The sequence below is a fragment of the Thunnus albacares genome, chromosome 24, assembly GCF_914725855.1.
Source record: "Thunnus albacares chromosome 24, fThuAlb1.1, whole genome shotgun sequence".
Classification (NCBI taxonomy): Eukaryota; Metazoa; Chordata; class Actinopteri; order Scombriformes; family Scombridae; genus Thunnus; species Thunnus albacares.
Window position 1 is genome coordinate 12,452,974 of NC_058129.1, and position 15,942 is coordinate 12,468,915.

The following is a 15,942-nucleotide window of genomic DNA, read 5'->3' on the forward strand; positions in this document are numbered from 1 at the left end:
AGAGCAGCCTGCAGGGGGCAGTATATGTACTCTGCAGTGTTTTTAAAGACATTACTTTAGACAATAACATTTGTCCTCAGACAGGAATCAAACCAACATTACACTGATGCAGTATTTGTAAGAGCTCATCCTACTGAGCTATATCTACCTACAAACAGCTGTGTGCTCGTTCTCCTATTTGTGTTTCTTCTGAGAAGAAGATCGACAGTAAAGAATGAAAGCAGCATAAACAAGGATTCAAACTAACATTAAGTCTTTCATGACGCTCCATGTAATCAGCTGATCCTGTTGAGCTATTCTTCCTGACAAACATCAGTGTGTTCGTCCTCCTGTTTCACTTGTTTTAAAAAAGATCCTGCATCAAGAATCAAACCAACATCTGATTACTCAGGTATTCATTTAGGAACCTGCTCTTCCTCCTGAGCTCTTTCCCTTTATGAGGTCAGGTGTTTGTTCTCCTATTTCTTTTGTTTACTGAGAAGAAGGTCAACAGTGAAGGATGGACCCAACATTACATAAGTCAGGTGTTTCTGCTCATCTAACTGAACTATCTTTCAATACAGTTATATACAGTTTGTCCTACTATTTATTGTAACTGGAAGAAGATCAAGAGCAAAGACTGAGAGCAGTCCATCAAAGAGGAACCAGCATCACGCTGATGAGAGTTTATCCAGCTCATCCTCCTGAGCTTGTGGTGTGCTTTCTTGTTGGAAGGGCTTATCTGGCTGAGTTGAGGAAGCAAGCCCCCTCACAGCCTGGCTGCCCGGTGTTACGGACAAACTGGTCCTGGTGGTTCAGTCAGTGGTCTGCACTGAAGCAGTTTTATGTGGTGTGGGGTGTTACCCACCGCTATGGTAACTTTCTGACTTTGTTGAAGTTGTGGGTTCAACCCAGAGCAAAGCAGCAGTATAGAACTTTAGCTCACTGTGTTTGACAGCAACACTGAAGTTTTAAAGTTGTGAGTTCAATCCCGACTTGAGCAATGGATTTTTAAAGTTAGCAGTTCTATTTAAGATGTAAAATCCTTGGTAAAGGTTTGACCCTTGTGGCTCACTTTGTTAAAAAATGATAATCAAAGGTTTTCAGGTTCAAGATTGAACCCGAAACCCTTAAGCTTTAAAGAAGCTGTCTAATACAGTGAGCTTCACAATCAGATGGTACATTAGAGTTTTCATCTGAGCTGTTCAACCTTCAGCAGTGTGGCTGACTTGAAAAAGATCAATGAGAGACTGAGGATTGAACCCACAACTCAAAACACTGAACCTGCTGCCAAACAGGCTGAGCTACTGGACTGCGCTGCTGAAAGAATGTTTTGTCAGAGCATTTCTGTCTTTAGTTACCAAAGTTACCAAATGGGAACAAGTAGATGTCATTAAATGTTACCAGCCAACCATGACTGAGAATTGAACCAACAAAATCACTTAAAATTTGATGGAACATGTTTATATCTCAAACACATCTTGTTCCTGCAGCCTTTATGTTACACTTAATGTTTCATGAAAAAACTGTTGTTATTGTGATTTGGGACAGTATCTCTTGTGCACAGTGACAGGGTGATTGGAACAGGGTGATTTTGACACTGTGATGCTAAATCAATTAAAATGTTTTAGTAGAGAGCACAACAAGTTGCACCTGTAGAGTCCATAAACGAGCAAGAGTAAGCAGTGTGGCCTCACTGAAACAAGCCACCTCACAGCCTGGCTGCCCGGTGTTATGGACAAACTGGTCCTGCTGGTTCAGCCAGTGGTCTGCACTGAAGCAGTTTTACGTGGAGTGGGGTGTTTCCCACCCTTGTGGTGACTTTCTGACTTTGTTCAAGTTCTGGGTTCAACCCAGAGCCACTCAGTAGTGCAAAACCTTAGCTCACTGTGTTTGACAGCAACACTGAAGTTTTAAAGTTGTGGGTTCAATCCCAACTTGACCAATTAATTTTTAAAGTTAGCAGCTGTATGTAAGATGTAAAACCCTTGTAGCTCACTTTGTTAAAATATGATAATGAAAGGTTTTAAGGTTCAAGCCAGAGCTGCTTGGAGATTTTCAATCCTCAGGAGTGTGTCTGACTTTAAAAAACTCACAGACAGTGCTAGAAGTGAACCCACAACCCTTAAACTTCAAAGAAGCTGTCTAACACGGTGAGCCTCACTACCAGATGATGCATAACACTTTTCATCTGAGCTGTTCAACCTTCAGAAGTGTGGCTGACGTGGAAAAAGCTGAGTGACAGACTTCAGTGTTGTATCTTGTATCTGACTGATTGAACCTTAAAACCTTTAAGTAGCATAATTTAACACAGTGAGCCTCAAGGGTCAAACCTTTACCAAGGGTTTTCAATCTTAAATACAGCTGCTAACTTTAAAAAGTGGTTGATCAAGTCAGGATTGAAGCCACAAAGTTTAAACTTCAATGCTGCTGTCCAACACAGTGAGCTAAAGCTCTATGCTGTCACAGAGTTTCCATTTGGTGTTTTCAGTCCTCAGTGGCCTGGCTGGACTGAACCCATAGCTTCAACAAAGTCAGAAAGTTACCAAACAGTTCACGCTACCGGATCAGGTCCCTAAAAAGGTATTTTGACAGAGCATCTAAATCTTTACACACGTTATTCAATTTAAAAAAACAAAAACAAGCATCCTCTGAATTAAACCCACAATCTTAAAGCTTGAGTGCAGCTGTCTTACACATTGAGCCACAAAGTAAACCTGCAACCAAGAGGTTTCACCAAAGGTTTTCAATCTTCATCAAGACAGCTGAACAAGCCAGGATTGAACTCACAATCTTAAAGCTTTTGAACCCACAACGTCAAAAACTTTAAAGAGCTGCCAAACAGACTGAGCTACTGGACCAGGACAAGCATCACTCATGATATTGGTTTTAAAAAATCTCCAAGCAGCTCTGGCTTGAACCTTAAAACCTTTAAAGTATATTTTAAAACAGTTAGGCTCAAGGGTCAAACCTTTTACCAAGGGTTTTACATCTTACATACAGCTGCTAACTTTAAAAATTAATTGGTCAAGTTGGGATTGAACCCACAACTTTAAAACTTCAGTGTTGCTGTCAAACACAGTGAGCTAAAGTTTTGCACTGCTGAGTGGCTCTGGGTTGAACCCAGAACTTGAACAAAGTCAGAAAGTCACCACAAGGGTGGGAAACACCCCACTCCACGTAAAAATGCTTCAGTGCAGACCACTGGCTGAACCAGCAGGACCAGTTTGTCCGTAACACCGGGCAGCCTGGTTGTGAGGTGGCTTGTTTCAGTGTATGTGTTGGATCCAAGAAAATGATCCAAAGAAAATGTCTGTTAATGAAATGTTAAGTGTAACATCAAGGGTACTCATACTCAGACAAATAGCAAAGTCACTTTAATCAAAATGTTTTCAATAATTTAGCATTACACTGACAGCTTTACAGGGTCAAAAATATCCCATTTCAAGTATTGTATATTCTGCAGTGTTGGGTGGTTGAAATGGCCTAAAGGTTAAAGAAAAGGGCAGCTCTGCTGCTGAAGGAATGTAGCTCTGCAACACAGCAGTTCTACCTGGAGTGGGCTGATACCCACCTTTTTGGTAACTTTTTAACTGAAGACAGAGAACCTCAAATGAAATTCTTTTTCAACTGGTATAAAATTTTAGCTCACTGTACATTGATGTAACTTGGGTTGGAACAGGGTGATTTTGACACTGTAATACTAAATCAATTCAAATGTTTTGGTAGAGAGCACAAACAGTTGCACCTGTAGTGTCCATAAACAAGCAAGAGACAGTGGTGTGGCCCACTGAAGCAAACCATCTCACAGCCCGGCTGCCCGGTGTTACGGACAAACTGGTCCTGGTGGGTCAGCCAGTGGTCTGCACTGAAGCAGTTTTACGTGGTGTGGGGTGTTTCCCACCCTTGTGGTAGCTTTCTGACTTTGTTGAAGTTATGGGTTCAACCCTGAGCCAGCTAAAAGGACAAAGCTTTAGCTCACTGTGTTTGACAGCAACACTGAAGTTTTAAAGTTGTGAGTTCAATCCCGACTTGATCAGCAATTTTTTAAGTTAGCAGCTGTATTTAAGATTGAAAACCCTTGGTAAAAGGTTTGACCCTTGAGCCTAACTGTTTTAAAATATGCTTTAAAGGTTTTAAGGTTCAAGCCGGAGCTGCTTGGAGATTTTTTAAAGCCAATATCTTGAGGTATGACTGTTCTGGTCCAGTAGCTCAATCTGTTTGGCAGCTGTTTTAAGTCTTTGAAGTTGTGGGTTGTGAGGTTACTGGTTTAATCCCTAACTAATCCTAACAAAACAAGTGATAGGTGTGAACACACACAAGCTGTACAGCCGCTGGTTACAAAGAATTTATTTTCATGAAATGTTAAGTGTAACATGAGGGGTGCAAGAACAAGATGTGTATGGGATAAACATAAACATTGTCAACCAGAAAGATAACTCAATAGGACAAGTGACAGGTGATAAGCACCAAAACACATGATTGTTGGTTCAATCCCCCCTGAGGGATACAGATCTTCTTGGTTGCTTTGTCTGTAATGTTGGTTTACAAAGTATTGATATTGGCTCCAACCAAATACAGAGTACATATATCTAAGTATAAGAGTACATATATAAGTATCACAGCAGTCTACAACAGTATGTAGACACCGAGTGTCATTTGAGAATTTTGCATTTTATACTGATAGGCAGGCGGTGGTTTTGTGTATTAATAATGACAGAACATAATAAGCAACAAACATGTGATGGCAAGAGACTTCCGACATTTTTAAAAAGTTGTTCACACCTTCATTCATCAGTAAAACTTCAGGTGTGCAGGACTTTTTGCTGCATAACCCCTTGCATACAGACCTGTGGAACATCAGGGGAGGACAAGGCCCCGCCCCCAACGGGACACATTTGAGTTTTCTCCAGTTACTGAGGAGAGGGAATCAAACCAACCACCTCACGTCCGTAGATGTATCCGAGATCTGTGTTGCCGACACCATCACTCTACCAGGTCTCCTTCGCATCCTGAGGTCTTCTCTGAGCACTCTCCTCTGAGTGATGATGTTCAAAAGTCTCTGACCGGCCTGGGATTCGAATCCATTACCTTAAAACTTCAACTGAAGCTACCTAACACAGTGAGCCACAGGTTCAGATAGCACCCACCACTTTATCAGAGGTTTTCAATCTCCAGTAGTGTGTCTGACTTTAAAAACTTACCTGCCAGTGTCAGGATTGAACCCATAACCTTTGAACTTCAAAGAAATTGCCTAAAACATTGGGCTAAACAACCAGATGGTTGAAGGGTTTTCATCAGAGCTGTTCAACCTTCAGCAGTGTGGCTGACTTGAAAAAGCTAGATGACAGACTGAGGATTGAAGCCACAAATTCAAAACCTTCAACCAGCTGCCAACAGGTTGAGCTACTGGGCCATGCTGCTGAAGAAATGTTTTGTCAGAACATTTCTGTCTTTATTAAAGATATTAGTTACCAACTAGCCAACACCCATAAAACTTTTAACATAGCAAGCCATAAGCACCTTTAACCAAAGGTTGTTTAATCCTCAATTGAGGAGTAAAGTTTCAAAATTCAAGTCAGGATTGAACCTACAACCTTCAGGCTTCAGACTCACTGTGCAACACAGAGAGCTACAGATTCACACTATCACAGAGTTTCCATTTAGTGTTTTCAGTCCTCAGTGGTCTGGCTGGACTGAACCCATAGCTTCAACAAAGTCAAAAAGCTACCAAACAGTTCACGCTACAGGATCAGGTCCCTAATAAGGTATTTTGACAGAGCATTTAAATCTTTACGCATGTTATTCGATTTAAAAAAAAACCCAAAACAACCCTCCACAATCTTAAAGCTTGAGTGCAGCCGTCTAACACATTGAGCCACAAAGTAAACCTGCAGCCAAGAGGTTTCACCAAAGGTTTTCAATCTTCATCAAGGCATCTGTGTGGGATACAATCATAGACTGTATATAAATATGGACGACGCGTCTCCATTTCCTACCGCTATGCAAAAGTGAAGCCAAAACATCTCCTTTCCGGGAGCTGACATCTTGCTTGTGTGACGTCATTTGAAGCCAGAGTCTGCGCAGTTGAGTCGGGCGGCGGGGCCGCTACGCAGCCTGACGAAGGTTTTAGAGTGGCTGTCACCGATGTCAATCATGACGTCAGACCCCCTTTCTATATCGTCAAATAACTAATTAAAAACAAACTTATATGAAAAATGAGCACTTGGACAAACATCAACTTGATAAGAACTACCTGAAATGAGAGAAACCATTTTTGGGAAAAATGTATTTGACGTATACTTTGACTTTTTAGTTTGGCTCATGTCCCATCCACTAACATGGAGGGGGTGGGACTTATGACCTATACTGCAGCCAGCCACCAGGGGGCGATCGAGATGTTTCGACATGAACCTTCAGCAGTGTGGCCGACTTGAAAAAACTCAATGAGAGACTGAGGATTGAACCCACAACTCAAAACATTGAAGCTGCTGCCAAACAGGCTGAGCTACTGGACTGTGCTGCTGAAAGAATGTTTTGTCAGAGCATTTCTGTCTTTAATCAAGATATTGGTTTTAAAAGTTACCAAATGGGAACAAGTAGATGTGATTAAATGTTTCCAGCCTGACAACAGGCTTGAACCTACACCTTGAACTAGTGGACCAGAGGGATCTCAAGGCATATTTTGGAGTTTTCAGATGATAGCATTTTTCAAGGAACACAAACTAATAAGGCAGGTTGATGTAATATTATGTGCAGCTGACTAGAAAAAAAAATCAATGGCATGACTGAGAATTGAACTGACACCTTCAAGGCAACCTGCAAACTGTTGCCCAACAGGTAGAGCTAATGGACCACACAGTGCTTGGTCAGAGGATTTCTTAATCAAAATACTTATTTTCAAAATTACCAATTGGGCACAGCTTGAGCTGTCAACCCTTAAAACTCAGCTATAGCCGTCAAATACAGTGAAACACAAGGGTCACACAGTTACCTCTGTTTTTGACAGAGCATTTCAATCTTGTCATACAATTTGTACACCTTTGATGAAAATACTGCTACCAAGAAATTTTCACCAAAAGGTTTCACTCACTTACAAAATTCATTAATGATGATAAAGATACTAAGTCAAAGAGCATTTCAAGAGTTTAATTCAATTAAAATATAGCATGTCTTCTGTGCCATATTTTTACTTTTTTATTTCCAGAAGCAAGCTATATCCATTCTCTTTCATTTTTCAAATTTTAATGCTCAATTTGGATTTGTTTCTTGTTTCATCTATTTATTTTAATATGCACAGTGACCTGGAGATAGACAGAAAGCTGAGGAATACTGTAAACAATATCCATTTAATCTGATATTCCAGAAACAGTCTGATATACTGTCGCTTTATTTGAGCTTTACACAAAGAAGACATAATTTGACATAGACAGCTTACATTTAAAGGGAACTCATGATGAAACAGTCCAATGGCCCTCTGAATAAAAACGCTGATGCTCCTCTGAAATTCTTTCGACCACATTTCTTTAGAGCTCAGTTATTATTAATAACAGTACAATTTAAGTTTGTATTTAATGAACTGAATTCAAAGCACAAAGAGAAGCGGTGTCCTTTCCCACTGCATAAGTTAACCCTCTTTAATCTCCATGTATTCAAATATTTTCACAAACGGCGACACACGTAATCAAAAGAAATCAGTAAAAGTCTAACACAGTAATGACATACAGTATAATAGAGAGAAGCAGCCAATAAGAAAAGACTCACAGTGCATTGGTGTGAATTATGGCACATATTGATCCTGTATTATGTGACTTAACATCATCAGTATCATGATCAGTCATTAATGGACTGTAGCAGATTTTGTCCCAACTTCTCCTCTAATAAAGCCATGACTTAAAATATATTAAAGACTCAAATATGTCAGGTATAAGAATCAGGGCAGCAAAATTTAAGCTTTTCCTTAAAAGTGGCTGTTATTGGAGGTATGAGGTTTTCACTGCACAGAATAAACTCATCTTAAACAGACGTGTTGATATGGACAGACGTGTTAATATTTCTCCGTTAAGGCATGGAATGAGCAACAAAGTGACAGCTATCTACTGCATTGCTTCAGTCGCAGTAAGAGGAGTGTTGCCGGCCCGCTGTTCTGAACATCACAGACACAAACAAAACAACATAAACGGCACTGCAACATGTGAGAGCTTTTTTTCAGAATTGCTATTTTGAAGCTGATACAACTTTGGAGACCACTGAAAGACGAGATAAAGCTACAGTCTTTGGTCACAAGTAAAATATTCTGCTGCACATTATACACTGAGTTAATAGGATATACAGTATGTTTGACATTATGATTGCACGACGACAGCTGTCAGCTGCAGTAAACTCAGTTTTGGTTTAACTACCACTGAAGCCAGACTCTAAAACTGCATTCAAATGTATGTACATTAAACAAGTCGATGGTGGATTTAAATCCTGGTTTCCTTAATTGAGTGAGATGATTTCTGTCATTATCAATGCTGTCTCACTAATGACAGGAAATTTTTTTTTGGAAAAAAAGATAGATATAACATTTAAAGATAATAAACAATTATAACTTGATTTAAAGGGCTCAAGTGTTACATCAAGTTGGGGGGACTTGCAAGAGACAGATTAAAAAGTGGTCACAATCTGTGTAGCAAAAGCTGAGATAGCTTAACTTTAGCTTAAAAAATGCCGCTTCCCATAATGCAACTCTGCAGCTTCTTTCATTGGAAAACGAAAGTCTTTTAAACTCCATGCACCGAATTTGTAACACAGGCTTAAACCTGTAGTCTCCAAACTCAAATCCTATTTTTAACCCTAACCCTATGTCTCCCAGAGTGCATAGTACTCCTTTTTTGAAGAGTGTCCTTTAAAAAAAAAAATCCTTGATTTGAATGAAATTCTGTCACTTTCGATTAAAAGATCGACTCCAAGTTTACTCGACTTGTTCCATGGACATTTTTGCTGTATAAACAATATTCTGAAAAACTCTTCGAAAATATAAAATCTCATAGACTTCTCATTACAACATTTCTTGCTCCCGCTCCATATGATCACATATTATGTTTAAAATACATAAATTGTATATTTTTCTGTATATTATCTTCTTCATTTAATAAAAAGGCGCTAAATTGAGTGACGCAGCCTTCATTTCACCTGCAGCTTTAGAATGGCTCTTAATATATGTTCATACAAGTTCTGCCTTTAGAACCGTTGCAACATTTTATACAACTTATAGGCTAGCATCTCTTCTTTAAATTTATATAGATCTTAAATATCAATCCTATATCCATTTCTGCTCTTTAAGAATTAAATGTATGTATGTAAGTATATGTATGACCAAAAAATATAACAAAAATATATATAGTATTAGGGTAAAACGGCTAGCACAGCATGATCTCACATTTCTATGATGCAGGAGATGACCGATAAGGTAGATTTCTGCTAAGATATACATTCAACCCTCAGCATGTGTAGCCATGGAAACAGATGGAGCACAATAATGATTTTGATGTTGATATTCGACACTGAAAAGATACAATAAGAGACTGACAGAGCGAGGAAGGAAGGACTGAAGGAAGGAAGGAAGGAATGAAGGAAGGAAAGGGGAATATGGATTGTTTTGAACATTTAGGAGGCCACAGGTAGAGAAACATAATCCACAGGTCACCCCTCTCACACATGGGACTCATCCAGATCCAGGTCGACGGGGGAGAGGGGCAGGGGTGACCGGCGAGGCGACCGACGTGGTGAAGGAGGGGACAGCAGCGGGGTGAGGAGGGGGTTCACGGTGCCATCGTCCTCACTGAGATGCAGCAGGGTGCTGCTCCGTGGCAGCAGCGCCGTCGTGTCCTCGTCCCCAGGGCTCTCTCTGATCCTGGACGGCCCCGATGCCGGCGGAGGGGGAAGAAGCGAGGTTGGCGGTAGAGGGAGCGGTGGTGGTGGTGGGGGGCCAGGGGCCGGCGCCGTGCTCAGCACAGGCAGCGGTGGAGGTAGAGGAGAGGAGGTGCGTGACAAGGGGAGAGGGGAGCAGGTTCGGGAGAGGGGCAGCGGGGAGCAGGTTCGGGAGGGAGGTGTCGGGGTGGAGGGGCGGGAGATGGAGGGGGGAGGGGACAGGCTGCTTCGGAGGCCCCACTGCTCTCGCTTCTCCTTGCTGCTTATGGCTGAAGAGACCTGGATGAGAATAAACTTTGCTCCTGTAGTTTTGGCTTGTAAACAGCTACTAAAATGAGATACAGCCACACACTTAAAGGGACAGTTCACCCAAAAAACATATTTTCTTACTTGCCATGCAGAGTTTTGGTTATATATTTCCAAATTTTAAGATATGCATCTCTGACATTTCTGCCACCATCCCAACATAAGGAAGGAAAACTGAATTTTTATTTAAAACAGTTTTGTTTGGAAGTATTTCAATGGTAGAAAGTAGTTCCAATAAAGTCATTCATATTGAGGTCTGAGGATTATCTGTAGAAACTAAGACATTATTTCCAAAAATAAATGTTGTTGAGAAAAGTTGAACAAAACTTCAATTATCTGCGGATATTGTGGAACAGTGGAATTAGAGTGAACCAACCTTTTAAGTACTTCAGTGTTTCCAGCTCCTGAGCATTTTGTCAGGACATAAATCATCAATTTAACATCTAAATCTTTAATTTGGTATTGATTTTAGGACTTTAGTTTTGTTCTGAATGTAACAAACTTGAACAAAAATGTCCATTTTCAGCAAACCTAGCAGCACTAAACATATGGAGGCTCAAAGTGTACAAGTAAATAAGACATTAAGGAACAACTAGTCAAAATAGACAAAATATATAATTTAACTATTAAACTGTGAAATAATCTAGTATTTTTTTAAACAGAGCTCATTATTATGAGATGTATGAAAATAAAATTATTGCAGGTTATTTTGATTTCATTCCAGCATTTATTTAAAATGTACTTTTAATATCACCAATTTTTCCCAGGGGGCAGGATTGTTTTTTGATTGGCAGATAAAGAATTTGTGATGAAAAGAAAAATTATGAAATAAAATGGTCAATTGTTGTGAAAAGAAAGGGGACATTTAGAAACAAAAACTGCTAGTATGAAATAAAAACTACCTGCAATAAAAACAAAATAGTGATAAGAAGAAATGAAAAATAACCTTTCATAATGATGAGCTGATTATTTTGGCTATTCGTATGATTAATTATTTCATAGTATCTTATTTATATGATCACTTTGGGTGTTAATAGTTTAGAAATTAGTTGGATGGTTGGATTTCATCAGGTATTGAAAGTTTACCAAAATGTATTGTTGCCACAGTTACCAACCCTCCACTGCTGTCTCTCTGCTGGTCCTACCTGTGTAGCAGCAGGGCTGTGCAGGTCGGCAGTGATTGTGGCTGAGGAGGCGGAGGGCACTTCCAGCGTGGGGGACTTCAAAGAGGCAGGACTAGCCTTCCTGCCCTCGGCTGGAGGATCCATAGCACTCGGAGTGGAAGCCTGCTGCCCTTGATTCTCTGTAAAGGTGACTGACCTCTTTTGGTCTCCATGCGCTGTGGGGCACACATGCATGCGCACGTGGTCAAAACAGAGATGACAGCGCCAGCTAGCGACTCTCTAACACATCAGCACCACCAGAGTGAGAGAGGCAGGGATGGGAGAGGAAAGGGGGGGGGGGGGGGGGTAGGCGGGGATTGGGAGGGGATGCAAGACAGACATGCAGAGCGCCCTATTGGGTGAGGTTGCAGATAGAAGGGGGCGGGCCGTTGCAGGGTGGAGAGGAAGGGTTAAGGGTTGTGTCTCACCTTCACAGTCCAATAAAGTTTCTTTATTTCGAAACATAAGGCATGAGACAGAACAGAGTGAGAAGAGTCAGTTTGGTGACAGGTGGTACAACAAACAGAATTGGAACAAAGACAGAGGTTGTGAATGGGGAAGTCGGGTCAGTTCAAGTCAGCACACACACATTACTACTGTCAAATATAATAGTTTAAGGGAAAAATAACAGTCTAGATTGGGGTTATTGTGTGCATGATCTGGAGAGCAGTGTAAGTTTGGCCATTAGATTCAGTTTTTCAGTGAATCACACTTTTTATAAGGACAGACAAACTTGCTTTTACATACAGTCACACTCACACACACACACACACACACACACACACTCTCACACACACACACACACACACACAGATGAAGGCATGTGTGCTGTTACCCAGTGGTTTGTTCTTGGGCTGGATGCTCCTGCGGGTTGTTGAGAGTCGCGCTCCTGATCGACCACGCGGTTCGTTCTTTGGAATGGACAACAGGGGACGTCGCAGCTGCAGGAAAAAACATGACAAATTAGAATCAAATGATTAAATGAAGATAATTATTACAACATTTCTTTATTTATTCAGATATATATTTTCAGGTTGTTCATTTGGAAGCTGATTAAGAAAATATGTTTTTAAGGGCCTTTAAAAATGTGTTGAATGAAGAATGGAGTTGATGTCCGTACCTGTCTGAGGCCTCGCTTTCTTCCTAACGGAGGCTGGATCAGGAGATTCTGCTGGCCAGGTTCACTCTGCACACTGGCAACCCTGATGCAATGAATCAGACGGATGCATACACACACACACACAAACACACACAAGAGAGAAACGCATCAACACGACGAGCCCAAAAGGCCGCCGTATCCCCAGCTGCGCTCGCTTACTGATTACATTTTTGAGCACAACAAGATGTCGCTGCTATTCTACTCATTCTCTCACTACACAACACATACAGTATGTTTACAAGACAACCAATCACAGAGCAGAAACAGTGCTGCCATGATTCATACACTGAAAACACAACAGGGGACAGTAGGGGCTGGAGTAGCAACGCTGACAGAAGTAACTATGTTAAGGATATGCAAACTTATAGTTTATCATATTTTAATCCTTTTTTAGAACTCTGTGCTTCTTTTAAAGTGTGGCTGCAGTGAATTAATTTTGTCATACAACAGTTAAATAGAGCACAATTAGATTTGAACTTCTTCAAAGGAAAATTGGACAAAAAAATACAACAAAAGTGTCCTTACATAACGGTTGCCACCCCAGTTCCCCCTTGCCCCTACAGATTGGTATCCAGAATAGGACGCCCAATTTGATCAGCGAGAAGCCTGATAGACACGGAAACAGTATGAAACACCATGGCACCAATGGGAGAGAGGCTGACTTTGGTGATGGCACATCAACCGTAAAGACCCATAGCTAACAGAGAAGGAACTGAGGCATAGCTCCCTGGCCCCGGGGCTGATGATGGGGCCCTCTTTAGATTTTTTTTTTTGAAAGGGGAGGGAGGGGCCTGGTTAGGATAGCACAGCAGATGAGCTGAGAAGATGAGGGTCAGTGTGGAGCTCAGGGGGAAGTGGGTTGGGGGAGGGGGACAGAGACAAGGCACACTGGACCCACACAGAAAGAGATAGAGACAGGTAAGTGGGAGGTGGCGAGGGGAGGTGTGACGGGCCAAGGCGATTTGATTGGATGTGGATGAGTGATCAACGGCGAGGCGGCCAATAGAGGAGGCCGTCCCGAGGCGATGCCCCTCCCAGTGGCGGACAGATGCAAGAACGCACCAACGGGACATACACAGAGAGAGGGCCACTGTACCTAGAGAGGTTACCCTCCTGCAGAAGGCCCTGGGACTCATCTAGCACATTGGGTTCACTGTAAAAAGGGGGGGGGGGGGGGGGGGGGCGAAGGGGAAGAATGGGAGTTTAGGGAGTTTAGTTGAGATCAAATCACCACCCGAGTCCTGAGCCCCTTCCTTTTGAGGACAGCCAGAGTGTTCACTCTGACCATAATTAGCCAAAATTGGGGCTAACAGTCTTACCAAGATACAGAGTCTTAGCTACAGTACTTCACCAAGCTGCTCTGAGACTGTTGAATAGAAAAACATTATAAATTAACAGATATACACACAAAAATATGACTGTGGTTGTGGGATATGACTGGTTGATCCTTTTCTAAAAATTTAACATATATAAACAAGCCAAGATATGAATTGTGATTAGTTATATTGGACATTTCTTGAAGGCAGCACCGATCTAGAGACAGAAATATCTCAAATTTGAAGGGTAAAGACCAAAATTCAGTCTGCTGTTTCATGCAGTATGTTCTTCAAGTATTCCTCTGTTTTCACAGTAGCTCAATTGAATCAAATAAAACTGTTTATTATTTATACTTTGTCCCTGCTATAAGAAGTAAGCAGTACTCCAATGTATATATATATATATATATATATATATATATATATATATATATATATATATATATATATATATATATATACCTGCTGTTTGCCCTCAAGCAGCTACAAGCTACTGCAGGCATCAGTGGTCGCCACCCAGCGGCATTTTTTAAGATTAGTTGGCAAAATGTAGCTATAACTTGAGGTTAAATACAATATATTCTGATTACATAAGACTTCTTTTTCCCTCAGGGTCAATTCCATACACAAGCCATCTGGACTTGGATGTGTGACTAGCCTTATCTGTATGCCAAGACTGCGTATGTATCCTTCTCCTGTTTTGCTTTTTCACCTTTTCACTGGGTTTTAGTGTGGAAAAACTTGTAAAAAAAAAACAACCTCTTTTCATTTCTTTGCCTCCACTGATATTTCATCCAGTGAGATTATTTCTGGATCCACACCAGCTCAGCTTTTAAGAAATGTTTGCATTCCTTACAGTAGGACAAATAATTAAGGAAAAACCCTGCACAGTGAACAGAGCTCACAAACCAGATCACTTTATTCATCATACACATGTGGAAGATATTTGAAACGTTTTCTGTTTGATAAACAAAGTGTGTTCTGGTTTGCGAGCCTGGGTCAGCATGTGGGACCTTACTTTCTTTTTCTTTTCGTTATTTGTCCCTTGTGGCTTTCCATAGTTCTTCACATGTGTGCAGCGGGACATATTTTATATGTATGGTAGAACTAAAATTACAATCTGTGATTCAGTTTGTGTGCATACAGTTGCATACATACGTACCTACAGGACTTGCTGTCTTTACAGGAGAACTACATTTGAAGAGAAAATTTAATTTGTGCTAATTTGTGTTATCTTATCTGTGTGCATGCATGTGTTTGTGAATGATTGTCACCTGTGGCTGGGCAGCATGGTGGTGCGGGGGGCTTCGGGCTGTGAAGCAGCTGAGCCTGTGGCGTGACTGGAGAAACGACGCTGCGATATCACACTGGGCAGGAAAGCTTCGTGCTCGCTCACCACGCTGGGAATACTCATGGAGTCATCTGGAATGAGGAGGAGAAAAGAGCGAAAAAGAAGAATGACTTAAACTCCATGTGAGAATTTAAATTAAATGTCAAACATAAACAAAAAAAAAAAAAGTTTCTGACTCTCTTCATCATCCTCATCGGTGCGGCTGAGTGTATCCTGAGAAGGTTGGCGGGACGGCTGGCTGTCCTGCTCCCAGACTGTGCCAGTGCCTGTGTTGGAGCGCGACATTGTGGCCAAACTGAGGCGATATGCTGATGTTGAGGTACCGACTGTGCTGATGGACGTCTTGCCCTGGTAAGCTGTTGGATGGGAGCAGGTCAAACAGAAACACATGGATAATAAATAAGTAAAAAGGGTGTATCTTTTCCTAAATTTAATACGAAGAGATTCAGTCTGAAGTTACTGGTACAAGAAATCATATGATAGTTATGTGATAGTGTTCAGAACATAAACAGAATCAGCGTGATGGTCTGACCGGAGCCGCTGTGCACGGCCTCCTTGAGGATCTTGAGTTCATTGTTGAACTCTGCAAACAAAGAGCTCTTGCAGAGAGGTCGAGGGATGAAGCGTCGCTCCAGTTGGTCGGCGATGTGGTGACGTGCTGTAATCTCCTCCTGGGAGTCAGCTGGCTGAGTCAACAACTAGATGAACATGAACATATATGGAGCGGTGAGGTAGAAGAAAGAAGCCAAAAGA

At 41.3% G+C, this 15,942-nt stretch overlaps 1 protein-coding gene across 1 annotated transcript in view; it reads right to left on the minus strand.

Moving 5' to 3' along the window:
• Positions 1 to 7,309: 7,309 nt before the first annotated feature.
• LOC122976688 (protein unc-80 homolog) overlaps positions 7,310 to 15,942 on the minus strand; it is a 47,513-nt gene continuing 38,880 nt past the window's right edge. Inside the window, exons 58-65 of the mRNA XM_044345310.1 lie at positions 15,722 to 15,887; positions 15,366 to 15,545; positions 15,113 to 15,260; positions 13,619 to 13,675; positions 12,484 to 12,565; positions 12,199 to 12,304; positions 11,346 to 11,539; positions 7,310 to 10,173 (exon numbers count right to left, since the gene is read on the minus strand). Coding sequence (XP_044201245.1) covers positions 9,676 to 10,173; positions 11,346 to 11,539; positions 12,199 to 12,304; positions 12,484 to 12,565; positions 13,619 to 13,675; positions 15,113 to 15,260; positions 15,366 to 15,545; positions 15,722 to 15,887 — 1,431 coding nt within the window. The 3' untranslated portion in view covers positions 7,310 to 9,675. The remainder of the gene's footprint in view (positions 10,174 to 11,345; positions 11,540 to 12,198; positions 12,305 to 12,483; positions 12,566 to 13,618; positions 13,676 to 15,112; positions 15,261 to 15,365; positions 15,546 to 15,721; positions 15,888 to 15,942) is intronic.